The 25,473-nt window shown below is 50.9% G+C and overlaps 1 protein-coding gene across 1 annotated transcript in view; it reads left to right on the top strand.

Annotated features, from left to right (window-relative positions):
• PTPRS (protein tyrosine phosphatase receptor type S) overlaps window positions 1-25,473 on the top strand; it is a 71,799-nt gene that overhangs the window by 28,282 nt on the left and 18,044 nt on the right. Inside the window, exons 7-18 of the mRNA XM_035892262.1 lie at window positions 5,439-5,744; window positions 7,190-7,383; window positions 9,648-9,765; window positions 13,785-14,375; window positions 15,051-15,148; window positions 15,638-15,891; window positions 16,310-16,403; window positions 16,624-16,839; window positions 18,639-18,796; window positions 19,810-19,821; window positions 21,611-21,723; window positions 24,161-24,208. Coding sequence (XP_035748155.1) covers window positions 5,439-5,744; window positions 7,190-7,383; window positions 9,648-9,765; window positions 13,785-14,375; window positions 15,051-15,148; window positions 15,638-15,891; window positions 16,310-16,403; window positions 16,624-16,839; window positions 18,639-18,796; window positions 19,810-19,821; window positions 21,611-21,723; window positions 24,161-24,208 — 2,202 coding nt within the window. The remainder of the gene's footprint in view (window positions 1-5,438; window positions 5,745-7,189; window positions 7,384-9,647; window positions 9,766-13,784; window positions 14,376-15,050; window positions 15,149-15,637; window positions 15,892-16,309; window positions 16,404-16,623; window positions 16,840-18,638; window positions 18,797-19,809; window positions 19,822-21,610; window positions 21,724-24,160; window positions 24,209-25,473) is intronic.

Genomic DNA, 25,473 nt, shown 5'->3' with positions numbered 1-25,473 from the left:
GCGCTGGGAATGGTCCCATTTGGGCTCCAGCAGAGCGGGAGAGAGGAGTCATGTGGAGGCTGTGGGGGAGATATTAATGACACCAGGATGGAGCGTATGCAACCAAAATGTGCTGGTTTTAGTTTAATGGATTGTCTCCCTTCACTGTTGCCCTGGGGACAATAACCCTGGATGGCAATATTTCAACCTGGGCTTTTCACAGATCTTTGCTTTTAAATGAGGTGTTTTTTCACTGCATGAGTGGCTGTGGCAGCTGTTCTTCGTGTTTTCTGTCTCCTCTCATCTCTACTAAATCACTCCGCTGCAGTTTGGAGTAGCCGGGAGCAGAACTAACTCAGAAATGGCTCTGGTCACCAGTGTGAGGAGAGCGAGCGCCTGCTCCCATCTCTCAGAGTCCTTAACAAGGGAGAGCAGCGGGCTCGCGGCTGGGCGCCTGCCCCATCTTTCCCCTTGGATTTGTTCAGGCTTTTTTTCCTCTCTTTCCCTGTCTCTCTCCTCCTCTTTCTCTCCCCCCAGGAGTGGGAGGAAAGGGGAGTCTGCTTCTGCATAGACAGAATTCCTTACTGGGGCTTTCTCAGGCCTCCAGTCCATTCAAAGATATTTTGTTTTCTTCTTTCCTTCAAATGTTTTTCCCCTTTTTTCCTTTTATTTTTTTTTTTCTTTACTCTCTCTACATATCGAAAGAAAATCCTTTCCTGACTCTGCTGCACATCTGCTGGTTCTGATCCCAGTATGGTACTGACAGAGGGAGCATCACTGGGGGGGATGAAAACGAACTGAAAGGACCTGAAAAATAAGTGTCAAACTTACACTCTGCTTCTGTTTTCCAAGGGGTTTCCCTCCTTGAGATCCATGGGGATGGGAGGAGAAGAGGGTCTGGGATTTGTGCTTTCTGGTTGGATAAAAACAGGCTGGAAGAAGGGTGTGGGAGCTGATGGCAGTAGGGCTCAGTGACGCTGAAAATTTGTCCCTAAAGGGTGAAGAGAAGGGGATCTGGGAAAGGGGAAGGCTTTGGGGCTTTTTCTAACTTGGCACCTGCCCAGAATGAGGCCTGGTTTATTTCTCTGTAGCTCAGCTTTCATAGGGATAGATTCATTAATTTAACGCTCTTAAGAACATCAGCTGGGAGCTGTCAGTGTCCTGTAACACGGTGAAACATTTTTTCCTGGCTGGCTGTTGGAGGAACGAGTCAATTCTCCCTGGTGCGGGCGGCATCCTTCGGCTCACAGACCTTCTGGCTCGGGACAGGCTTTTGTGTCTTCCCTCTGCAGCTCCTTGTCCGTTCAGCTCCTCCTTGGCCCGCTCCATGGCTCTTCTTTCTTTTCTCTTCTGCTGTCTGCTTGCCTGCCTGCATGCTCTCGCAGCCCGATGAAACCAGCTCCCCGCTCTCTGTCTGTCTGTCTCTTGCTGGGCGGTTTCACACCAAGATGGCATCTTGTCTCTGCAACGGCAAAGCCTCCTTCGTCCTCCCGCAGCCTGCCGAGGCGTTCGGTGCTCTTCCCCTCCTAGCTCAAGCTGGCAAGCATGTGCCTGCATGCCGCAGCCCTCCCTGCATTGCACACCTTTCTGCACAACACCCTCCACCTCCCTCTCAGGGTGGCTCCTCCTGAGCATCATAACCAAAGTAAAATCCATTAAACTAAAGGTAAAGTATCTTTTTCTTCTTGAAGTAGCTGGGTTTTAACTCTTCAAGTACCAGAGACGTAGATTGTGAAAATAACAGAATCTCATGGTTGGAGGAAGCTGGTTTGCCCTTTCTAACTAGCCATGACCTTCCCAGGGCTCCTTGGCAACTCTCCTACTCAGAAATGGCAGAGTGCAAAGCACATGTCGACGGACAAGGGTGGCAGGGTGGGTGCTGTGAGGCTGCATGTGCAGGTGTAGAGGAACATCGGGGCTTTCTTACCCTCAGTTCCTTCCTAAGAAAGGATGTTTCCCCCACCCATTAGCTCTGCTCTCCTTCCCTTCCCCCTTCCTCACAGTATATGAAGTGAACAAAACCTATACAAAGTCTATGGTACCTAAAGGGTTAAAAAACATTGTATTGTACAAGGTCAGTAAGGGTCATTCTTGTGGCTTGGACAGTCAACTTTAAAGCATGTAAAAGATGCAGTTCAGGTGAGTACTGGCTGGTCTCAAGCGGATTCACAAATACAGTCCACCCTGTCGCTGCAGGCTCACACACACGTGCGTGGGTCTGCACGCAGTCATGTACGTCCTGGAGCCCGTGGGCGGGCTGGGAGGGGTTCCCAAAAAGCTGTCTGCCTGGTAAAAACAGACCAGCAGACAAAGATGATGGTCTGCTGGCCGGCGGGGGGGGTTTCTTGCCTGTGCTGTGGCTCCCTTTCCAGCAAAGGGGCTCGTTGCAGAGGTGAGTTCAAGCCTCCAGTTTGGGCTGCAGTACTTTGCCTCCTTGCATACAGCTTCCACCTTCTCGATGCTGTCCCCACGCGTGCACGCACGTCTCCAGGGTCACGCAGGTTGGGCTGGATTGTGAAGGAAACTCACAGTGCCATGAACTCCCCAGATGCGTCTCCAGTATGGCCAGCCAGCACTTGGTGGCTGTTTTCATCCAGGTGCTGTAGTCGAGAAGAGTGACGGGGAGGGGGGGCCGGGTGGGATCTGGGCCTTCTCCCCCATCACCCACCCACCCTGTCTTTTTGACCAGAGAAAGTGCAAACCATCCCAAAAGGAGGCCTCGCTCCAGGGCCTCTCGGTAGGTCCCTGTGCTGGAGCGTAGAGGGTGAGTGAGCAAGCGAGCGTGACCACGCGCAGCAGCTGCCAGTGCAAACAGTGAACCCAAGTGCCTGCTGGAGCTCCGGCTCTGCTTACTGGGGCTTTCATAATGAGGTTCAGGATGGAAAGGGTAGGTCAGGTCAGACCCTCTCTGCAGTGGGTTTCTCAGCCGTGGTGGCTTTGGCTAGACTGCTAAGCAGGAAAGGTGGCTTTTAACGCTACCAGCCCCTGATGGGGAGGAAAAAGAAGCGAACAGCATCATGGCAGGCACTGGAAGAGGGTTGAGTCTTTTCCTCCATGCCCTGAAAGGGACTTGAGTTGCTTCTGGGGTGTGGGAAGGAGCAGTGCACCTCCATTCTGGAGATGTTGGTGCTGCGTCCATCCCAGGAGATGGAGAGAGCTGTGGGGGCAAGGAGATCCGTCAGCGGGAATCTGCCGCCCTGCTCTCTGGTCTCTCTACAGGCAGCTTAGCAAAAGGAATAGACTGGGGTCCAAAATTGCTGTTCCTGCAATACCTCGGGTTCTGCTGGCAGCGGGGGAGTGACTCAGTCGGGGGAGCTCGCCGTGGGGCAGGGCGGCGTTTTGAAAGCCAGTCATGTGCAGAAACCCACCAGGAGCTTGGTCTGGCCTCGTAGCTCAGTTTCTCTTGTTCTCTCGTAAGAAAGTCTTATAAATTAGCAGTTGAAGCGTGGAAGGTAGGTAAACAGACTGGGAATGTTCTGGAAGGAGTCACTTTTTATATCAGCATTATTTTATTATTATGATTTCCTTTCTGATATTTATTATTTTAAATTACTGGCTTGATTTATGTTTTATTTTCCAGTTTGTTACTTTTCATTTTGTTTGTTTGACATATTTTGTATTATTTTGCGTGGCTAGCCATGGCCCCGGGGACCGTCACCCTCTGCAGTGGGATTTCTGAGGCTAAGGGTTGCATTCTGCCATTTAAATACGGCCAAAGTGTAGCGATAAAGCGTGAAAGTAGGAGGACAACACCCAGCATGTCCTAGTGGCCAGAGTGCTCAGCACTGCGGTGTAAGGACCGGCTTTACCCTGTCTGCAAAGCCCTCTGATTTCTGGTTGATGGAGCCATCCACAAAGCACGTGGCGTTCACTCCAGTGTGAACTGGGAAAAGTGTGACTTGATTTAGCAGAGTCCTCAAGGCAAGCAGGGCCTAAACTTCTGTTTGTGACTCAGGGATGGGAGTGAGAGGTTTGAAAAAAAAAATCATTCCTTGGGAAAAGAGCTTTTTGTTGATTGAAAAGCAACAGAGAAGTGAGAAACGGTGACGAGCGTTTATCTGCTCCCTTGCTTCTTGCAGGTGATGCTTTGGGGGGCTCACAGGGACCCCCCCAGTTTCTGGCAGCGTCTGCAGAGAGTTAAAAGCTATTTATTGCAGCTTGACTGTACTGGCTGAGATTGGATTTGCAGATTTACCTTGAAAATCTATCACACTCTGCTTACCTGGGCTGATTGATTGTAATTCGTGATTGAAGAAGCCTGGTCTGAGATTTCCCAAAGCGCCCAGCTTGCAGCTGGGGCACACAAGTGGCAGACTCGTGGTCCAGATTGCACCAAGGCCTCAGACCCGGGGCATCTCCATCGACAACCCCGTGTCTCTTGCAGTTCTCCCTGTCTCTCAGGGCATGGCCGTGGCACAGCCGTGTGTGCCCCAGCACGTGGTGTCTGACGGGGCCGGTGTCAGCGTCCTGCTTCCCGCTGAGCAGAGCACGCTACAAATCGCCTACGGCAGCTCAGCAACCACCAAAGGGAGCAGCCCTGCGCTAGAAAGCTGTGGTTTACACCTTCCCCATGAAAATCATACACCTTTCGCCCTGCAAATCAGCCCCTCAGACAGTTGTCTGCTGCCACCGTGAGAACGTGCGGCTGCGTAGGGCCACGTTTCCGAAGGTGTCCTCCTGGGACGTTCAGAAATAACCTTGACGGAGTTTAGGCAGTGAGTGCAACGGGAGTTAGAGCTGCTGCTGCGTCTGGAAATCCCACCGGGTACCTGGATACCTTGGCCAAACCTGCTGCCTCGCTCCTTTGCAAGTCTTGTCTCTAAAACCCTCCAATCTAAACACACTGCGGGCTCATTGCTTGGCAATATCCTGGGCATGACCGCCATGGTTTTTCACCTCCTTCAATTTGTGGACAACTAATGACTTCCATCTGGAGGTATAGACTCTTAAATTTAAGCCTCCTGGCAAAAGATTTGCTTTTCTGACTTACTTTTCACAGTTCCCTTCAAAGAAATTCAAGATCCCAGAGACTGCAGTTTGGAAAAAAGTACTTTACCAGGGCAGGATTTGCCAGACTGCTGTAAAACAGGGAGCTAGAGGAAGGGTCTTTTATAGGGTCAAGCTGGGTGCTGAGGTTTGTGCCAGCCACACTTGCTAAAAGCAGCAGGACCCCTCTTGGCTAGCCCGCTTGCTGTTTTAGTCTTTTGCTTTCTAACATTTCGGTTTTGATGCCCCATTTCATTTCTGTTGGCTTTTTTTTCTTTTCATTTAAAAAAAAAAAAAAAAGACAACAACAAAAAGCTCTCTTCTTTTTTAATTTTATCTTCCTAAACCAAATTTTTGTATGTTTTATTTTAGATTTTTTTGTTATCATTTTCCTTTTTTTTTTCTTTTATCTTTCCCATCTTTTGTTTTTTCCCCCTTCTTCCCTTTCCCTCCTGAATTTTCCCCCCTCGTAGAACCGTCTGCCCCCCCTCAAGACGTAAAATGCGTCAGCACCAGATCCACCGCCATTCTGGTAAGTTGGCGGCCGCCTCCGGCTGAAAGCCAAAATGGCGTCCTGGCTGGATACAGCGTCTACTATCGAGCACTGGACTCTGAGGACACGGAGCTTAAGGAGGTGAATGATATCCCCCCAACCACCAGTCAGATCCTACTGGAGTCCCTGGAGAAGTGGACAGAGTATCGCATCACTGTCGTGGCTCATACGGAGGTGGGGCCGGGCCCGGAGAGCTCGCCGGTTATCGTCCGGACAGATGAAGATGGTAATTGCACTTTTTCTGGTTTTCTCCTGAGTCCCCTGGTGAATACGTGTCCCTGGAGGGGGCTTTTCCCGCGCCGGGGAGGACGTGTCGAGTCCCTTCTCGTGGCTGATGGGTGGTGCAAGAGCAAAGCCCCAGTGGGGCCTCAACACCGCCTCCGGTCCGAGACCTGCAGCATCCTGCGCTGCCATCTCCCTGAGCCCCTCTGAGCGTTAGGGTCTGTAGGCTTGTCCTTCCCTGCTCTAGGGTTGTTTTTTGGGGATTTCTGGATGTGGTTTTTTTTTTTAATGTCAAGCCTCTGGGCCTTGACTGCACCACTTTTCCTGAAAAGATGCTTTTACTGAGCAGGGAAGCAGCTGAGGCAGCAAGGAAATGAAACCAGAGATGAGCAGATGATTGCTGCCAGAAGCTGTTTTAAAATACTGAGAGTTCTTCCCACACATTCCTCATTATTAGCTCCTTTTTTAAGTCAAAGTTTTGGTTAGTGGTAAAAAGGAAGAATCTTTTTCTTAAAGTTTCAATAAACCTGTAGTAACAAACAGTTTAGACTCCAGTTCAGTGGCCCAGCTCGGAGACTTCTTAGCACAAACACAGACAACAAGACTTGAACTTTCCTGGTATTTTTACTACAGTAAAATAAAACCAGAAAAAAATATGAATGTGTGCATGAAGGGAGAGCACCCTCACTGTGAGGGTGACCTCAAATAATATAGGTCAAGTCAATAACATAAGTAAATTCCAAACTTCTTCAGGCTTTCTTTCACCATCCCAAATAAAAAGATTTTTTTTAAAAGCAACAGGTTTGTCCCCAATGTGGGTCCTGTTGCCCTGAGCATCTGCCCACATCCAAATGGACAGAATTGCTCAAGAGAGAGTATGGGTTTCTTGCAGATGAGGCTGTCATGCACTGTATCGTCATTATTATTATCTCCAAAAATTCAGCCCGAATTCCATCCAAGACCTCTCTTGTTTCCTGTCCTGAGATTAAGCAGCAGCTGTAACCACCAACCCCCCCGCCCTGCCCAAGAGACGAGGGCACTCCAAGGGCAAGTCCCCCTCCGCACCCTCTCCACCCTAACGTCCCACAGGCAGGACCAGAGCATTTCTGGCTCATTAGAAATTGCCTTTGCCCTCAGAATGTGATCTGGAACCATTTGCTTTCTTCCATCTGAGCAAACTGGGGACAAAGGAGCCTGTGGAAGAATGGCTGGACTATGAGATGGACCCGTTCCCATGCGTATCTCCAAGCCATGCAGATTAGATCCCCCAGAACCGCTTCCCTGTTTCACTGAATAAAGACCAGTGGCAGATGATGGGATGTCTGGTTTGTTAAGTCTCCCCCTCCTTCCAGGGCTGTAGATTCAGTGTGCGCACGTCCCATGGGTGAAGTGACAGGCTCCAGATAGAAATCCCCAAGTGCTCTTACCCCTCTCTTCCCTTCCTCGCAGTGCCCAGTGCGCCGCCTCGGAAAGTGGAGGTGGAGGTCCTGAACTCAACTGCAATCCAAGTGTTCTGGCGCTCTCCAGTCCAGAACCGCCAGCATGGCCAGATTCGCGGCTACCAGGTCCACTACGTACGCATGGAGAATGGAGAGGCCAGGGGGCTGCCCCAGATCAAGGATATCATGCTGGCTGATGCCCAGGTAAGGACTCACCTCTTACTCCAACCTCCTCTCATGGAAGGTTTGAGGGGGTGGGTGCTCCAGCCGCCTTGTCCCATCCCAAGCAACATAATGCTGGAGAAAGTAGATGAGTGTCGCTATGACAAGGTATATGTTGTCTTTCTGCAGTTCATTTGCACTCCCAGACAGTAGCTATTGCGGAAGAGTGTGAACTGCTGTCCCAGCACTGAACTAAATACCGTCCATCCTCCCTGTGTCTGGGAAGTCTTTTAAGACAGGCAAAGGCCACAGTGGAATCTACTAATTTCTCCCACTCTACTTCTTCCTTCATGCTGGCCTGGTAACTTCTGACCTTGTGTGGCTGCTTGCTCAGGGCCTCCTTCCTCATGCTGTGTCTCTGTCTTTCCCTTCTTTCCCCTCTTGTATTCTCATGTGCAAAACCTCTCTTGTTCTCTGCCCAGTGGGAAACAGATGACACTGCTGAATACGTAAGTAAAAAAGTAAAAATCCTCCCATCCTGGTTCTGTCCCTTCCCTTCTCCCACTTCCTGTTGTGGTGTGATATTTTCCTTTTCCTTTATTTTTTTTTGCAGTGCCAGTGTGCCTGTTTTAAAGCCTGTTGTTGGTGTTCCCATGCGTTGTCCCTGCCGTCTTCACTTTGCTCTGTGATTGCGTAGTTTGTCAGCATGCAGCAACACTGCAGGGTTTTCCCCTCGGCTCTGAAGGAAGGATGAGTCTGCTGCTCCTCCGTGGGGAAGCAGATGGGACATTCAGGGTGGGACTACCTTCAACGTAAGCTTAAGGATGGGCTGGTCTGCAAGCACCTCTGGTTTGTGTCTGAAGAGCGTAGTGAGGCTGAGAAGCATTGGGTTTTCAAAGCCCTGTAAGTCCTAAGTTATCAGGGCACGAACAAATGCTTTGCGCCCTTAGCGGGCCAAGATTCTTAGATACTTGTTGATACAAAGCACTAAATTGCTATTGGCACTTTCACCTTTTAAGTAGACCTTAAAATCAGCTTGGCTGTTGGCCATTTGGTAGTTCCGCTAAAAAGCTAAATGTTTCCTCTGACAGCTACAAAGCAGTAGGAGAAAGCATTTCCTTCTTGGAATGGCAGGGGCCCAAGATAATGCACTGCTAAATTGAATGTATTCGTGCCTCCTAGAGATTTCCAAGGGCCCTACGAAAGTGAGGGGCCTCTCTTTTACAGATGGAGAAACTGAGTCGCGTGAAAGAGAATGTCTCTTGCCTAAAATCTTAATAAAGCTCAGCGGCAAGTGTGGAAGCAGAGCAGGTTTCTTGACTTCTAGAAGACAGCCCTGTCTCTGTGGCTAATGGCTTCCAAACCTGTTGATCAAATTTGCGCTGTTTTGAAGTTCTGGCGTTCCGCTCCCTGCTCAGCTTTGGGGGCAATGCAGATATTTTCAGGACCAGCAAATTCTTCCCAAGTGCCGCCCCGAGGTTTAACGTTGAAAGCACAAAGGGGCAGTGGGGGGTGAGGGGAGAGGAAGGCCATAAAAAGTGCACAACGTTGACGTCTCCCTCCTTTTCAGGGCCTTGGAGAAAACCCTGTTGCATATGCTCTCATCCTGTTTGATTTAGCACGGGGATTCCTTTTCACAACACAGCCCCTTGAAGGGCTGAATTCTTTATGGGAAAGGTCTGTTCTTGAGGCCGGTCTTGTGGCAAAAGCTCTTGGGAGCCAGGTGTGGTGAGGCTGATAGAGGATGGAGGGTGTTGGGGATTTAGCAGAGAGCTTTAGCATGCAAGCAGAAAATGTCGTCTTGCACTTTGCGTTAAAGCAATCCCTTTAATATTATGAAGGCATTAAAAAATATCTCTGAGGAGAGAAGGGAGGGGGGTAATGGAGAAAAAAATGTAATCTCCTTGAAACCGCTGAGACCTCCTCTGAGACGGCATAGTGGAGAGGAACGCTTTGAAGAGCGCAACAGCGTTTTGATGGCTGAAGCAGTTGTGTTGAGATAGGGGATGTGTGAGAGAGAGATCTGGAAGGGAATGCATCGAACCAGAGCCCTGCAGAGGCTTGCTGTGTTTACAGAGGGACTGTGAGCAGCTGGGGCATGCGTGCCTCTCCCTGAGGGAATGTCGCGCTCATCCTCTGGCCCATTGCCACATCTACCCAGTTGCCCCAGAGTGTCTCATGGTTTCAGATTCAATGAATGTTCCTGCATGCTAGAAAGGGGCTGAGACTCCTGCGAGGAGGAGAGATCTACCCGTGTGTATGTACCTGAATACTTACATGATTTTCCTTTGGAATCTCGCAAACAGGAGATGGTCATTGCTGGGCTCCAGCCTGAGACTGCATATTCCATTACCGTAGCCGCCTACACCATGAAGGGAGATGGTGCTCGCAGCAAACCAAAAGTGGTCACCACGAAGGGTGCAGGTAAGAGTCTTTCTGAACTGTTGGGATTCACCAGTTTCCTAAAGCCGGGAAGCTCTTTCTCCAGACTCAGCTTCTTTCATCCCACTCCCTTCATGAAGGACAGACTTGCAGCAAATGCCATGCTGCCCCAAAGAGAAAATTCATAGAATCATAGAATCATAGAATGTTTCGGGTTGGAAGGGACCCCTAGAGGTCATCTAGTCCAACCCCCCTGCAGGAGCTAACTAGATCAGGTTGCTCAGAGCCCTGTCCAACCTGGCCTTGAATGCTTCCAGGGATGGGGCCCCCACTACCTCTCTGGGCAACCCCTGCCAGGGTTTCACCACCCTCATTGTAAAGAATTTCTTCCTTATATCTAGTCTAACCTACCCTGGTTTAGTTTAAAACCATCCCCCCTTGTCCTGTCACAGCTGGCCCTACTAAAAAGATTTTCCCCATCTTTCCTATAGGCCCCCTTTAGGTACTGAAAGGCCGTAATCAGGTCTCCCCGCAGCCTTCCCTTCTCCAGGCTGAACAAGCCCAACTCCCTCAGCCTGTCCTCATTATTAAAATTATTAAAATTATTTCTTGTAAGGCAGAAACCCCTTCATTCCTTACAGGTAGCCCTCACTAAATGAACATAATTTTCTGTCCAGTGCTGCAGAAAGCCCAGACACACCCAGAAATGCAACAGAGGATGAATTCATTGCTTGTAATCTCTGGTGCTGTAACTTCCAGTGCACCAGAAGCAAAGCCTGGTCTGAGACTGTGTAGCTTTGGTGGTTGGCACACACAGGTACCCTGGGGAACAGGAGAGCCAGAGGTCTGCTGTCATGGTGTTGACTTGCAAAGATCTGAAAAGCAGCAGGAAGACAGTGGTGGCTCATAGTGCCCACTCTTCTAGTGTCGTGTCTGAATATACGTCCCTTCTGCGCTCAGGACTAGCAGAGGGGAAAGTACTGACAGTATTGACCTTTCCTCGTGAGCATTTCTGGGACGTGGGCTCTCTCTGCACATACCACCCAGATCCATTCCTCCCTTCAACCTATTCTTCATGGCAAAGCGTCTGTCAGCCTCCGTGCAGGATGACTTGGGTGCGGTGCCAAGCTAGGGTGGCAGGGCCTAGACGGAGGAATGACAAAGGGCAACGGGGTATCCCTTGCTCCTCCAAGCAGTTGTGCTGCTGGCAGACAGGAGAGGTACACACTCCTCCGCTCCTCTCAGCATCTGCATTCCCGTGGTTTCTGCTCTCGTGGCTAAACCGCTGCTCTGCAGTATGGGAAGGGTTTCGTGCAGTGGAGGGAGACTACAGTGCCCTCTCGTGGCTAAACCGCTGCTCTGCAGTATGGGGTTTCGTGCAGTGGAGGGAGACTACAGTGCTGAGACCTGGAGTTGTCCCTCATCCAGCCCATCTCTTGTTGGGCTGTGGTTACCTTCTCTCACCCCATTTTGTTCATGCTCTTTTGTTCCTACTGTCAGATGATGGCTTTTTCCCGTTTTCCTTTCTTTTCTTTGTCTACTAACTTCCCAACCCTTACTATCTGTTAATTTTCTTCTTCGTTTTGGGGCAGTCATCGTTCACCCTGCCTGTAGCAGCTGCATAAACTGACATCATCCCTTGTTTCTGGAAGAACATCATGCTCTGCCACTCCAGGGATCGAAGGCCTTTGGTCGTGCAGCATAATTAAGCTGGAAACCTCTGCTCAGGCTCTGGAGGCAGCACAGACCCTCAGCTGAGCGCACAGGACAGAGGGCTCGGGAGCCCTGGCCTGGAGCACCCAGGGCTGGAGCCACAGCTGCCCTCCGTGCCCTTGCCTTCTCCCTGTCCTGACTCACATTGTCATCTCATTTTATGTTCTTGTCTTCAGACAAGTGAATGGGATTTCAGCCTTTCTCTCCCCTCTTGCCTCTCCTGCCTAGTTAGAGAACGGTACACAAGAGAACAAGGCTGGTTTCCAGGACACCAGTTCTTGCAGATGGTACAGCGGGGTACGTTTGGATGTCAGCATCCAGGCTCCTGCCCTCATGCCTTGCAGTGTCAGTGCGCTGTCAGAAGCCTTTTCCTTCGCTCGCCCTCTTCTCCTTCCCCCTCCGGCTTTGCCCATCTTTCTTCTCGCTAGCTCCCTGATTCTCTCTTCTTGTTTCCTTCTTCCAGAGGCTCTCTACTCTTTTCATTTTTCTCCCCCGGAGCCTTTCTGTCTGCCTCCCTCCCTTGTCACTCTCTTGTCACCCTCCCTCATCTCTCCCCATTAGGATTTGCGGTGCAGGTGATCACTCACACAGGGATGTTTTCTCCAGCACAGCAGCTATTACCCAAAACTCAATTTCCCCCAACTTGAAATAGCTATTTAAAAAAAAAAAAAAAAAAAAATCTTTCAAATGGCTCTGTAACATTCTTATCTTCTTGGCAGTGTTGAGTCAATACACCTTCTGAGAGGAGAGATTTCTTTCTTTATCATTCAGGGCTAGGGGCTGAATTTAAATACGGTAATACATCCAATTTTCTCCTTTACTGTCCAAACCAATTGCAAAATAAAACACTTACCCCCCCCTCCGCGCTTTCTTCTCACCTTTCTTCCGAAGATTATTTGTTGTGCAAATGTATTATTTTCAAGCTCAGCTGATTATAGTAACATTTTTGATAAAAACAGAAACATAAAGGTAATGGCATTGTTTTTCTCTTTAATGTGTTTCTTCGGTACGTCCAGGGGAGGCTCTCCCAGCGCCGTTCCCCAGCCGTTCTTGGGCACTTTGAAATGAATAAAGCGTTTGTTTCCGAGACAACCCCTCGCCCCCGTGTTCAGATGTCAGTTGGTGCAGCGGGCAGAGTGGTTTCCCCAGTTTGACTCTGCCAGGATCCCTGACCCGGGCAGTGTCCTTCCCTGCCAGCTCCCTCCCGCTCGCTTCGGTAGCCGCACCACAGCCTTCCAGCCTGCCGACCCTCCGGCGGCCTCGTGCTGCGAGAGTGGGATGGGACCTCTCCTCACTCCATTCTCTCTCCTTCTGTTCAGCCAGAAGAAATACCAAGGCGGAGAGAAGGAAATTAGATCTCTAATGGTGGAGTTGAGTGTCAATGACGCGTGAGCTGCTGGAATTAATGCTCTGGCTTCTCCAGCTTCAGGAACCTCTGGGCCTACACATGTCATTTAACTGTGGCTGTGGGCTTGCTTAGCAGTCGGGCAGTGCCAGGGCTCATTAGCCAGAGCCACGGCACTGCTGAGCTCCTGCAATAGCCCCCCAAATGTGGAGGAACTAACTGCAGCTTAAGGAGGGAGCTAACTGAAAACACACCAACACTCCGCTGTCTTTTCCCTTCCTCCAAAGGAGAGAAACTGCACAGAATAAGCAGCAACTCCCCCTACCCTCTGCCTCGCACAGATTTGGGGCTGTTTCCACTCTCTGTGTGATTCCTTCTTTGTGTACCCAACTGGGTGATCAGACGCCTGCCAGACTCGCTTAGCTGGCCTCGTGCCCGCTGCTCAGGACCTGGGGCTGCCCAGACTTCCTTTCCCATCCTTCATTTCAGCTGCTCTGGACTTCCCAGCCTGGTCCAATCTGTTCCAGTCTCTTTCTGCATGAGTTGTGCTGTGTAATGGGGGGAGAGAGAGGACAGGAGTTTGGGGAACTCCTGCGTTCATTCTTCCCTGCCCTGGGAAGCAATCTCCTCGGGTGATTAGGATAGGAGGGAGTCAGGATTCCTGAGTTTGTTCTTCCCAAACAGAGTGTGTGATCCAGTGATAAGGGAGGTGCTGTGCACACTGAGGAAAGGGAAGAAAATAATTCCAGAAGTGTGTCAGCACCTCACAGCTGACACATTGGCAATGCACCTCAGTTCCTAAACTTGATGAGACCATCCACCTGTACAGTGGGTGGGTGGCAGCAGCAGCTCGGTTTACAGGGGATGCACTAAAGTCCACAGAGTCAAGCTGAAACCTTGCCACTGATTTGGGGAACCTGTTGCTGCAGCTTAAGAGTCTCTGCATCTCCTCCTCAGCCACCCTGTCCCACGTTTGACTGAAGGTGTCCCTCTTCTCTCCCAGTCCCAGGGAAGCCCATCCTGTCTGTGCACCAGACAGAGGAGAACACTCTTCTGGTGAAATGGGAGCCTCCGTTGGATGCGGAAGGCCAGGTGATGGGCTACCGGCTCCAGTTTGGCCGCAAGGATGTCGACCCCCTGGCTACCTTGGAGTTCACGGCCCTGGAGGATAAGTACACCGCTCCCAGCATCCACAAGGGCGCCACGTATGTTTTCAAGCTGGCCGTGAAAAGCCGGGCTGGCTTTGGGGAGGAAGCTGTGCAGGAACTCACCACCCCTGAAGACATCCCCAAGGGTTACCCCCAAATCCTCGAGGCGAGCAACATCACTTCCATGTCAGTCCAGTTTGGCTGGCTCCCCCCGGTGCTGGCTGAGAGGAACGGAGCCATCGTCAAATACACCGTGGCCTACCGGGAAGCCGGTTCTCCCGGCAACCCACTGGAAAAAGACCTGCCCCCCTCCCCAGAGAACTCGTACACCCTCAACGGCCTCAAACCCAACACCGCCTATGATGTTAAAATCCGTGCTCACACCAGTAAAGGCCCCGGGCCGTACAGCCCAACTGTCCAGTATCGGACGTTCCAGCTGGATCAAGGTAGGACTTACCGGTTTCTCCTCCCTCTCTCTCCTTGTAACCGGGGCTGGTGCCGGGAGGCAGAGAGCTGGAGAGGTCAAGCCAGGCTCAGCCAGGCTCGTGAGTAAATGCAGAGCACTCTGGTTTCACACTCAGTCCCTCAGCTCCTCTCTGCCTTGGGCCAGGTAAGTCCCTTTTACCACTTTCTTCTAAGTTAAGTCCGGACACCCTTCTTTCACTGGCACCTGAAGTGGGGGGCCAGTCGCTATACAGGTGGGAAGAGCATTTTCTTCAGCTTTCGCAAACAGCCAAAAGAAAACAGAAAAAATCAAAATACCTCAAAACGTGACCTGGGATGGGTTTCCTCACCTGAGCATGCTCAGAAAACCAGCGCCTCGTTCCTGCAGCAGCCACCCAGACCCATAAGTGTGTGGGCAAAGCCACGCACCCTCCCTCACCCCTCCCTGGGGTGTTAGGCATGGGGACAGGGAGCACTGGGAGATGAACCTTGGCAAAACTCAAGCAAAGTGTGGAGGAGGGAGCAAGCCCTTCCATTCCTGCAGCAGCAGCCAGACCCAGACTGGCAGACCCTTTTGCCAGTGCCTGACGTTCTCTTCCTTCTCTTTCTTGCTCTTCCTTCCCTCTGCTGCCTTTTCTTGTCCTTTCTCCCCTTCCTCCTCACTTTTCTCTCAGCAGTTTTACCCAAAAACTTCAAGGTGAAGATGGTGACAAAGACATCTGTCCTTCTGAGCTGGGAGTTCCCTGAGAATTACAACTCTCCCACCCCGTACAAGGCAAGTGGAAGGGAGGAGTCAGAACTGTGTTCCTTCTCGTTTTCCTGGGAGTCTTGTCTGTTGGTTTGACTATGAGGTTGTCTGAGATGGGCAGATAATGGTTAATCACTAGATCAAGGAGATGGGTTGAAAATGAGGGCTGTTGGATTGCATTCCCACCTCTGTTACCAAATTACTGCCTCCCTAGGCAAGTTACCACAATTTTCCCACTTCCAGATAAAACTTCCTCTTCCCAGAAAAGTCTCAAGGCTTTGTCCTGCATCTGCGTTACGCATGGGGACCCTGCAGTGGGCAGAAGAGGCAGACAGCTCCCCAAATCCTTCTATTTCTGTGTTTGCACCAGCTCGGGCAGAGCTGGGTGGAGCGTGGCACAGCTCTGTGCCCCACGTTCTCTGCAAGCCGAAGCAGCGGGGAGGAAGGAGTTTTGGTTGCTTGAGCAGTGTCAGCCTTGCTCATGGTACAACTTTGCTGCCTCTTCGCCTCCCACAGATCCAGTACAACGGGCTGAATGTCGATGTGGATGGCCGTACCACCAAGAAACTCATCACCAACCTAAAGCCCCGCACGTTCTACAACTTCGTTCTCATGAACCAAGGCAATAGCATGGGTGGCTTGCAGCAGAACGTCGCTGCCTGGACCGCTGCTGACATGTTATCAAAGAAGCCAGAGGTGACCCACAAACCTGATGCTGATGGCAACGTGGTGGTGATTCTCCCAGATGTGAAGAGCTCTGTGCCTGTCCAGTAGGTTTCTGTTAAACTGCAGATCTGGGGTGCTCAGTTTATGTTGGGGGGGTCATCCCTGACGGCTGGAGTCCACAGTACAAACCCACAAGGCCAGCGGCAGGGGGTTGTATTCCCTGCATTTTTAGCCTTGCTTACTGTTGTCTTCTGGAGCTACTTCCCAGAGCTAACAGGGGATGCTAAAGAAATGCAAAGGGAGTAAATAAGGAGACACGTCGTATGGGGCTGCCACTGAATCCAGGCTCCTTCCAGGGGCAGCAATAACAGCTCTGCTAAATTAAAAGTAAGGGGCTTGCTGGGTTGGGCCAGTGGGGCTGCTTGGGCAAACGTAGCCTTCCACATCAGTGTGTGCAGTCTCTTCTGTGGCTCGTAGAAGGAGATTAATTCTTTGTTTCTTCTGGTTATTCCCAACTCTTAGGGCTTACTACATTGTGGTGGTGCCTCTAAGGAAGTCCCGGGGAGGACAGTTCCTCAACGCCTTGGGCAGCCCTGAGGAGATGGACCTGGAGGAGGTGAGTGTGGGTGGAACTGAAGGCAGCTGTAGCGAGAGAGCAAACAGATGGGATGGGGACCTGAGAGCCTGGGAAGGGTGGGTTTGGGGTATCTCTGCTCCACATTCTGAGAAGCTAAGGTGTGGCCAGTCTGAGTGGGGTGGTTTGGCTCTCCTTCCTTCCTGTTCCTTTGATGGTGCTGAAGGCATCAGGGCTCAGAGTGTTCCTTGTCTTCCTCCAGCTTGTTCAGGACATTGCCAGGCTCCGACGCCGAAGTCTGCGTCACTCCCGACAACTGGACTTCCCCAAGCCCTACATTGCTGCCCGTTTTCGCTCCCTTCCCTCCCACTTTATCTTGGGGGACATGAAGCACTATGACAACTTCGAGAACAGAGCCCTGGAGCCAGGGCAGAAATATGTCGTCTTCATCCTGGCAGTGCTCCAGGAACCCGAGGCTGTAAGTGCTGCCTGCTTTCTCTTGCCCTCTTCAGATGCTTGTGTCCCTCTGTCCCCATTACCGACCGGAGACAGCGGCTGGTCCCTCGTGAGGTGCCAGCAGCCCTGGTGCCCTCCTGGCATTCTCCGTAACTCTGTCCCACCAGATGCCAAGAGCTTGAGGTTTTTTTTTTCTTTGTAAAGACCTCCCAGTCCAGCTGTGGAGCTTTTGCATGTGGCTGTTGGAGCTGTGTCTGCATGCAGCAAGCGTGCCCTTCCAAGCAGACAGGCTAATGACGCAAGCGTCTTGTGCACTGCTGCTGCGTTTTGCCGCTCGTCGTAGGCAGGACTTGCTATGCTGTGGCTCCAGATTCGAGTCCAGAACAGGGAGTACTCCACTATCCACTCAGGACTACACTGGAGTGCAGAGATCCCTAGGTCAAACCCCTTTACAAAGAGTAATTTCTTGTAAAGGCTGTCCTTGCATTCCTCAGAGCAATGACCCTCGGCATCCTGCTTTGACAGCAGTGTGTCACACTCCCTGGTCATTACTAAGTTCCCCACCAAGCAGAAAGGGAAGCATTTTTTTTTATGGAAAACTACATGTGCTCTCTGCTCTTTTTACCACTTCAGCACCTCTGCTGGTTTCAGTGGTGCTGTGTTTGGCTTTATGAAAACAACTGTTTGCATATTTACCTGCCTCCTTCCTCATGCACAATAGGAAGCAGTCTAATACTTCGGGTTTTTTAAATCCCCCTATGGAGTTGTAGCAGGGAGCTATTTGAAATTAAGGATTTTCAGAGGGTTTTTTCCCAAATAAATATTTAGTTGTGTATTTGATATTAAAGGCTTAGGCTGACACGCTCCTGAATGGGTTTCTCAATCGGATTACTGCAGCTTGTGGTAATTTCTGCTTTAGAACAAGGTACTGCATACTCGCTCATGACGGCCTGGATTCACAGCAGCTCCCAAGTACGTAGCAGTATTTCAGTCTTGCTGAGAGCTGATAGAGTTCAAGGACCCAAAGTCCAGATCTCATCTTCTTGTCTTGTCCCAGACTTCTCACTCAAACCAGGGCATTCCGGTTCTCCTCGGTGCATTTTAGTTCCTGTAGTTTCCATGGAAGATGGGCGGCAGTGCAGCCTTCCTGGGCTGGGGAGGTTGTAGCACTCGTGAGAACAAGCAGGCAGTGCCCATTAGTTAGGACTCTGATGGGTCTGAATGTGCCTCTGATTCTCCTCAGGAGCCCAGCTCATTGCAGAGGGAGCAGAGGAGATGTTGCCTTTTATTAATTTATATTTAATTGTAAGGGTTGGGGTTTTTTCAGTCACCAGACCAGACTGTTTCTAAGCGTTAATTCTTGTTTTAATCCCTTCCCTCTTTCTCTGTAATCCCATCTGACTGTCAAAATCCAGATGGTTACATGAGAGCTTGGAGAGCGCGCGCGCGTGTGTGTGTGTGTGTGTGGCAGTGGAGGGGAGTGGGATGTGGTGGAACACAGGCATAGTCAACTGGTTTCCTAAAAGCACTTTCATGGCTACATTAGGTGAGCCATAGGGATGAGCCAGTTGCATCTTCATGTGAATGTGATCTTTCAATGGCCTGGAGCTTTGGAGGAGGAAGGTACCTGTCACATGGATGCTCACAGACAAGGGTTTTTTCCTGTAGACTGAAGAGGGCGTTTTCTCTGGTATTGTTTGTGCTGCAGAGAGCTCACATCCTCTCTAGCAATTTCTCTTGCGAAATACTGTATGCTTGCCCATTGTTTTCAGTCCCTGTTCCATCTCTGAACTCTGTTCCGCAATCTTTCATGTCTTCCAGACTTTTGCTGCTAGCCCTTTCTCCGACCCCATCCAGCTGGACAACCCTGATCCACAGCCGATCATCGATGGAGAGGAGGGGCTCATCTGGGTCATCGGGCCCGTCCTGGCCGTGGTGTTCATCATCTGCATTGTCATTGCCATTCTACTCTACAAAAAGTAAGAGATGCTTCTTGCCCAGATCTGCTCACCAGCTCTAGCCCCTCAAGGGAGTTTCCTCCTTGGTCCTGTAGTTGTCAGCTGAGGGCAAATCCTTCTACCAGCACCAGAGAGAGGAGTCCTGAGACACAAATGTGGGAATGGAAGGGTCTGACTGGCACAGCAGAGATTAGCAGTGGGTTACAGGGACTTGCTGCTTCAGAGTCCACCCCATGGCACCCTCAGTAAAGCTGTGCTTGTCTGTAGATAGTCTGTTGTGGCACGTGTGCAGTGAGTTTGTCAGGTCTCTTGCCCGTCTCCTCCAGCAGAGCTGCTTACATCCACAACCTTGGGCTCCCCTTCCTGTGCTCCGTGTGTGTATGCACAGTGAAGGCACCTTTGGGCTGTGGATCAGCAGAGACCTCCACTGTTCCCAAACTGGTTTTCAGCTGGAGTTGGGAGACAAGAGCAGCAGCAGCAGGGGTGTAATGTGAGTCTACAGGAGAGAGGAAGGAACAACCCCTGGAAATTTTCCCCTTCTCCTTGGCTTTCAGAACAGCTCATGGGGCATGGATGGGAATGGGGACCCCTTGAGCACACACCGGCCAAACTGCAATGAAAGAGGATGGGAAAGGAAGCAGATGCTGCACAAGATAGATCAAGAAAAGGGGCAGGATGGCAGCTATGGCCAATGCAGGGGTGTTCTTAGCTGGGACACCTAGTACCCAGGATGGAGGGAGCTCTCGTAACCCTGCTCTATCCTCCATCTGCACGGGTGTGTTTGCTTATGCACATGAGTGTGTCTTTTGCGTCCCAGCATGTGTGAAGCTGCTGGACTCATGAGTGCTCTGAGGTCAGGGACTCAGGTGGCCCTTGTTGGTGTTCGTTAGCACCAAGCTAAATGGGTAATCTTTGCTGATCCCACCTGTGTTACCAGGGTTAGAGCTGAGCAAATGCTTCCCCTTTCCTCTACCAGTCCTTTCTAACCTGGACATTTGTCTTGTCTTCTCTCCACTTACTGCTTTCCTGGACAGCAAGCCAGACAGGTAAGAGCACCAGATTTGCCATTTACTTAGGTTCTTTCTTGCTGTGTGCTAGGCAGTGTTTACTGTCTGTGGTGATGGGGCTTTGTTGGTACAGTTCCTACCATTAGATCTGTCCTGATAGATACCCTGTGTCAGACTGGCATGGGACCACGTTTGAATCAGGGGAGGGAAACCCAAAGAAAGCTCAGCTTTCTCCTGCCTCTCTGTTCCTAAATATAATGGTCCTTTCTCAAGCTGAGCAGCAGTGACAGTAAACGGCTCATAAAATGTTGGGTTAATGGAGCAGAGAAACACCCATTTGTGTTGCAGTCAGAGGTGAAAGCAGGTTTTCTCCATGTCTGACTGCTCCATACAGGCTGTCCCTGAGCCACTGGCGTACTGGAAGCAGAATCTCGCCAGCTGAGCTGTCCTCGCCCTGTTGCAAAAGCTGTTCTTGCCCCATCGGCCAGGGACTTCTAACAGAGTTCACTTATGTCTGCAAAAATGAGACTTCTTTCGAACCATTCCCAAGGCTGGGAGAGCTTTCACTGGAAGTAACTTATGGGTTTAGCCAATGAACTATTAACAGCAGTTTCAGAACTGCGGCAAAAATAAACTACTCCCAAACTGCAAAGTGGTGTCATTCCAAACTGCTGCCCCATGCAGTGCTGGCAGGGCTCCTGCCACTTCTTCTAGCTATTAATGACATTAAGAGACAGCTAAAAATGTACTGAATAACCTCCTCTCTGCTTAAGTAATTACCATTATTGCTGCAGGGATATTACTGGGGGCTTCTGTGCAACCCAAGCAGGAGAGGCAAGGAGCTCTACAGCCGTCCTGCTCGAAGGGCTAGGACAATATTTGCAAGCTTGGGGGTCTGGGTGCACGTTCTCTGCCCACTGGAGAAATTCTGTTCCCAGCAGCTTGTCACTGTTCCCTTGCCAGAGGTTATCACATCTTCAGATCAGCGCTGGGCTTTGCTTCCAAATTCTTTTCAAGGAGAATGAGCCAGGTCAGCAAAGACTTTTCAACTGCCTCAGCTAACCTAACCCATTTTGAGCAAAATATATTAGGAAGCACTTACATGTGCAGCTCAGCTGGCAGGTTGGAGCGGGCTTCAGCTCCTGGCAAGGAGGTGAGACAGATCTCAGCAGGCACAGCTGTGATGGTAGAGAATGTGTCTACATTGGTTTTTGAACCCAGATTTTTAGGGTTCTGCAGATCAAAAGAGGTTGAAAACCACTGCCCTGGCTTCTCCATCTGCAGCAAGGCGCTGAGAGCTCCGAAACAAGCCAACGGGGCAGTGTCAGTACTTCATGTCCAAGGGCATCACGGCCAGGAGATTCTGTACTTTTCCAAATGATTATGTTGGCTCTGGTTCTTTCAGGCTGAAAATGGCTTGGCCAGAATTGGAAGGTTTCTGCTTGCAGAGCTCTGCGGAGTTCGGCGGAGGCTTCTCTGTGCAGGGAGGCTGAGGTGTGAGTTCACAGCACCTCAGCTGCTCCTTGCTGCCTGTCTGTGCTTCTGCTGTGAGAAGGGGGAACTTCCAGACGTGTCTGAAAGCTGCTGAGGGGTTGTAAACCCATCAAATACAGCACTGACAAAACCTTCCAAACCTCATGCCTTTTCTGATGCTTTTTATGTAACTTATATCCTTGGCTGCTTCTGGCCCTGATTTTGGTGGGAGCTCTGCTCGGGCCTGAACATGGCCTGAGTAGCTGAGAAGACTGAAAGGCCCAGAAGCTAAGATGCTTTGTCTTTTTGTTTTTTCGTTTGGTTTTTTTTTTTTTTTTTCCTTCTTCTTCTAAAGCAAACGGAAAGATTCAGAGCCACGGACAAAGTGCCTCCTGAACAATGCTGAAATCGCCCCTCACCACCCTAAGGACCCTGTGGAAATGAGGCGCATCAACTTCCAAACTCCAGGTAACCGGCTGCAAACCAGCCTTTGTCCCTGGGAAGGCAGGAGTGGAGCGACTGCCCTTTCCTTAGCCCCTTCCTGCCTGCGTGAAGGCTGCCGTGGTGCTGCCTTTGGGACCTAGCGCTGTCCTAGGGTGCGGCCAAGGAACCTCAAAGCTTTGTCTACGCTAAGCGAGAAAGCTGAAGGAAGCCTTTGCTGGGAAACCTCAGGGACCTTGCACAGGCTCTACCCAGCCACTAGCAAGGCAGGAAGAAGGGCTTTCCTGGATACCCAGCTAAACTGGTGCATTCTGGGCTAAGTACACAGCTGCAAGCGCCGTGGCCGTGCCAAGCTTGCCAGACCACCGATGCTGCCGCGCAGCGCCGTGCCTCGCGCTGGGAGATCCCCAGGGGTGGTGGAGATGAAGCGTGGCGGGCTGCCCAGCACTCACCGCTCCGGCCACGTGTAACTGGTGCTTTCTGCATACACGCCAAAACGCTCACGCGAGGAGCCAGGCCTGCCCCGTGGGTTGTGCGGAGGGAGAAAGGCAGTGGTTGCTTTGCGCAGGCGGCGTCTCCTCGCTCAGCGCGGACACCATCACTGCGAAGGGCCGCTGAGCTAGCGTGTAACTGCACTTAACTCCCGGGCGGAGAAGCTCGATGCACCCTCCTTTCTGTACACGTGTGTCCCCATGTACATGCATGTCTAAGCTGCCTGCATGGCACCTCCACAAGCCACCACTGACACGGCCCGGCCCGGGCGCATCCTCACGCAGACAGACACTTGGTGATGCCGAGCAGTGCCTGCGCACTGGTACACACCTCTGCCTCCGAGTTCCTGGTGCTTGAGGATTTGGAAGGGAATTTATTGTGCTTTTTGGGGGCTGGCTGTTGTTTTCAGTTTGTTTGTATTTTTTTGCTGTTTTGTGCTTGTTAGTAATGTTTCTGCAGCTCCTGTTTCCCCTTCCCATCCCAGTCCTGTCCTTAGCGTTGTCTGAGTTTTCCTAGGGTGAGGGTTGGCAAGTCAGTGGGTACTCGGAGGGCAGGGATCTTTGAGGAAGCACAGAGGCAGCGCTGAGCTGAGGGTTTCGTATCAAAAAGAGTTGGGAACAACCTGGTGGTATCAGCCCAAGCTTAGGAATGATTGAGTCTCAGCTGAGGGATGGAAGCGGGTTTAATGCCGTATGCAGGGACTGAATGCAGAGCAGTTCAGCTGCAGGTAGGTCCCTAAATCAGGTCTTACGCAGGGGTGCTCTTGCAGGAAAGGCTGAAGGTCTTTGAGATCTGCAGCAGGAGAGAAGTCCGTTCTCCCTGAGCATGGGGGGGACTGAGCAGGGCACTGCTCGGAAAGCTCGAGAGGCGCCTGCTGTCCCAACTGTTTCGCTCTTTGCAGGAGCAGCTTTTGAGTGTCCTCAGCCGCAGGTTGCATTTGGCTGGGCTCAGTGTTATGCGTAGGGTGGAAACAGGAGCTCCCTTTGGGAGTGTTCAGGTTGGCTTCTGGGTGCTCCAGGTTGTGATGTGAGACCCAAGAGAGTGGGCTGCGCTCCCCCATGGGAAACCTATGCTGAGATAAGGGTCAGGATAAAAGGTTGTGGCCGTCCAGCTTAGGCTGGGTGCTCAGAAGCAGCTGGGAGTGCTGTTTCATGTGTTTCCCTTACTGGGTATTTTGCCCTGTCCCCACAGGATAGCGGAGTCAGCTGAGGGCACTTCTGAGCTTCAGTTGAGGTCATCAATAGATGAGTGTCTGTCTTGCGTTGACCCCGCTGTTTTGGTCAGGCTGTACCTCTGAATTCTTGGTCTGAGAGGACTTGCAAACCTGCCATTAAGGCTCTGCTAGGTGAAGAGCTGCAGATCTCCAAAGACTGCCCGACTTTGTCCGCTCTAGCTTTAGAAGGATGCTGCCACTTTTTCTTTATAAGTTTATCTAGCTAAAGAGTTTCCCTGGCTAGTTTATTGTGCTGTGTGGTTTGTAAAGCAGTGAGAGGTTTCAAAGGCTTTGGGAGAGTTGGTCACCTCCCGCAGAATTTTGCAAAGAGTTGGGTGAAAATGGAGATGGCTGGAAAACCAGAGCTTGAAGTGCCTTGAGCTTGTTGGTGACGATGGAGAAACTGTGGTGCAGTTTGCAGGGGAAGGCTCCAGAGGTGCTGTCTGAATTGAAGCCACTTGAATTAAATGTATTGTGGTTTAGAAGAGGGCCCGTGGGCTCTTCTCCAGCCAGATGACGTGGGGGCCAGCAAGCAGAGAGTCTGGATCCTGTCCCCAGCAGCCAAGCAGAGGGGGACGTGGGTGCGCTCGGCGAGGGGGAAGCATAGCACATCTTGGATATCCTGTCCTAGCCTAATCAGCACAAAAAATAACTTTCTTTTCCTCTTCAGATTTATGTTGGTTTTTGTTTTTTTATTAGCATGAAATTTTTACAAAAGTGTATATTTTATTTATTTTTTTTTTTTACTGTTTTCTGCAGATTCTGGTCTGAGCAGCCCTCTCAGTGACCCTGAGTTTGACTTTGAAAGTTAGTTCCTGTGTGTTTTTGTTCCTGTTGGTTTCATTTTCCTCCCCCCATTATTATTTTTTTTCTCTTCTGTCCCTTTCCTTTCCAGTTCTGTTTCGTTCCTGTTACTTTTTTTTTTTTTGCCAAATTCGCTGTATTCCTGCGGTGTTTGCCCATCTCATCCCCTTTTCTGTGCCATCTGTTTGTCTGAACTGCACTTCCAGTTTTACAGTATCAAACAGGCCTTTTGCAAGACAAGGATGGTAGCAGCAGAACAGAGCCCCGGGTAGCAGCGGGGGACGCTGTCCGTCCTTCTGTGTCTCTTTTGCTGTCTCAGGAGCAAGACCTGGGTTTCAAGGCTTCCTTTTCTCCCCGTTGTCGAAGATGTTTCATTTTGGAAGCTTGGCTAAATGTCCCTCGTCCTTATTCATGGGCAGAAAGCGATCCGGTGTGCGAGCGCTGTCTGTGTGCGTGCCTGTGGTTTTGTGTTCATTGCTTCGTAACGCGGGAAAGAGAAAACCAGAGCTGCAGCTGACGATCCCCTCGCGCTTCGGAGGGAGCCGCGCGGGCACCTTCTCATGTCCGAGAAGGAAAAGGGCCCTTTCCCATCTGTGGCAGATGTCTGTTCCTTGGCATCAACTTGTTCCAGGAGCACAAAAAGACCAGAGGCTTCTCCATGGTCCTCCGCACCCCCTGGGTTTCATGCAGAGTGCCATCCAGCCGCGGTGATTTTGCAAGGATAAATGGGTTCTGGCCCGTGTAGCAGATGTTAGGGTGACGTTGCTGGCGAGTTGGCTGGTGCACAGAGAATCAAGTCTTTTGTGATAAGATTAGAGAGATTCAAGTGATTGAAATGGTAGATGAGACTGGCTCTAAAAGACTTCATCCCCATTAGAAGCCAAGATCCCAGCTTTGCTGGGCAGGTTTGGGGTTTGAATTTTTTATGGTTTTTTTTTACTGCTGGGCAGGGAAGTAGATGTGAGGTTTGAGCTGACAAACATGAAGAATCACAGATGCTGCTTGTGCTCGGAGATGTGAGGGCTGGGACGTTTTTCTGAAGAGTTTAATGTAAATACTTGTCTCTTTGGTATTGAATACTCCTGCCGATACTGTCCCAGTCCACCCACCAGCTCCCCTTGACCCCCTTGTTGTAACAGAGGGGGTTACGTGAGGGTTTTTTTGAGCCACACTGGTCCATGGCTGAACCTCAGCCCGCAGCAGTTTTCTCCCTGCTACCCATGCCGCTGCGGGGGGGCTCCCTGGGTGGCAGCCCCACAGGTAGCCAG

The sequence above is a fragment of the Egretta garzetta genome, unplaced genomic scaffold (genome assembly GCF_000687185.1).
Source record: "Egretta garzetta isolate BGI_Z169 unplaced genomic scaffold, ASM68718v1 scaffold4, whole genome shotgun sequence".
In the NCBI taxonomy this organism is placed as follows: domain Eukaryota; kingdom Metazoa; phylum Chordata; class Aves; order Pelecaniformes; family Ardeidae; genus Egretta; species Egretta garzetta.
The sequence above is the reverse complement of the archived record's forward strand: the minus strand, read 5'-3'. Positions and strand labels throughout refer to the sequence as shown.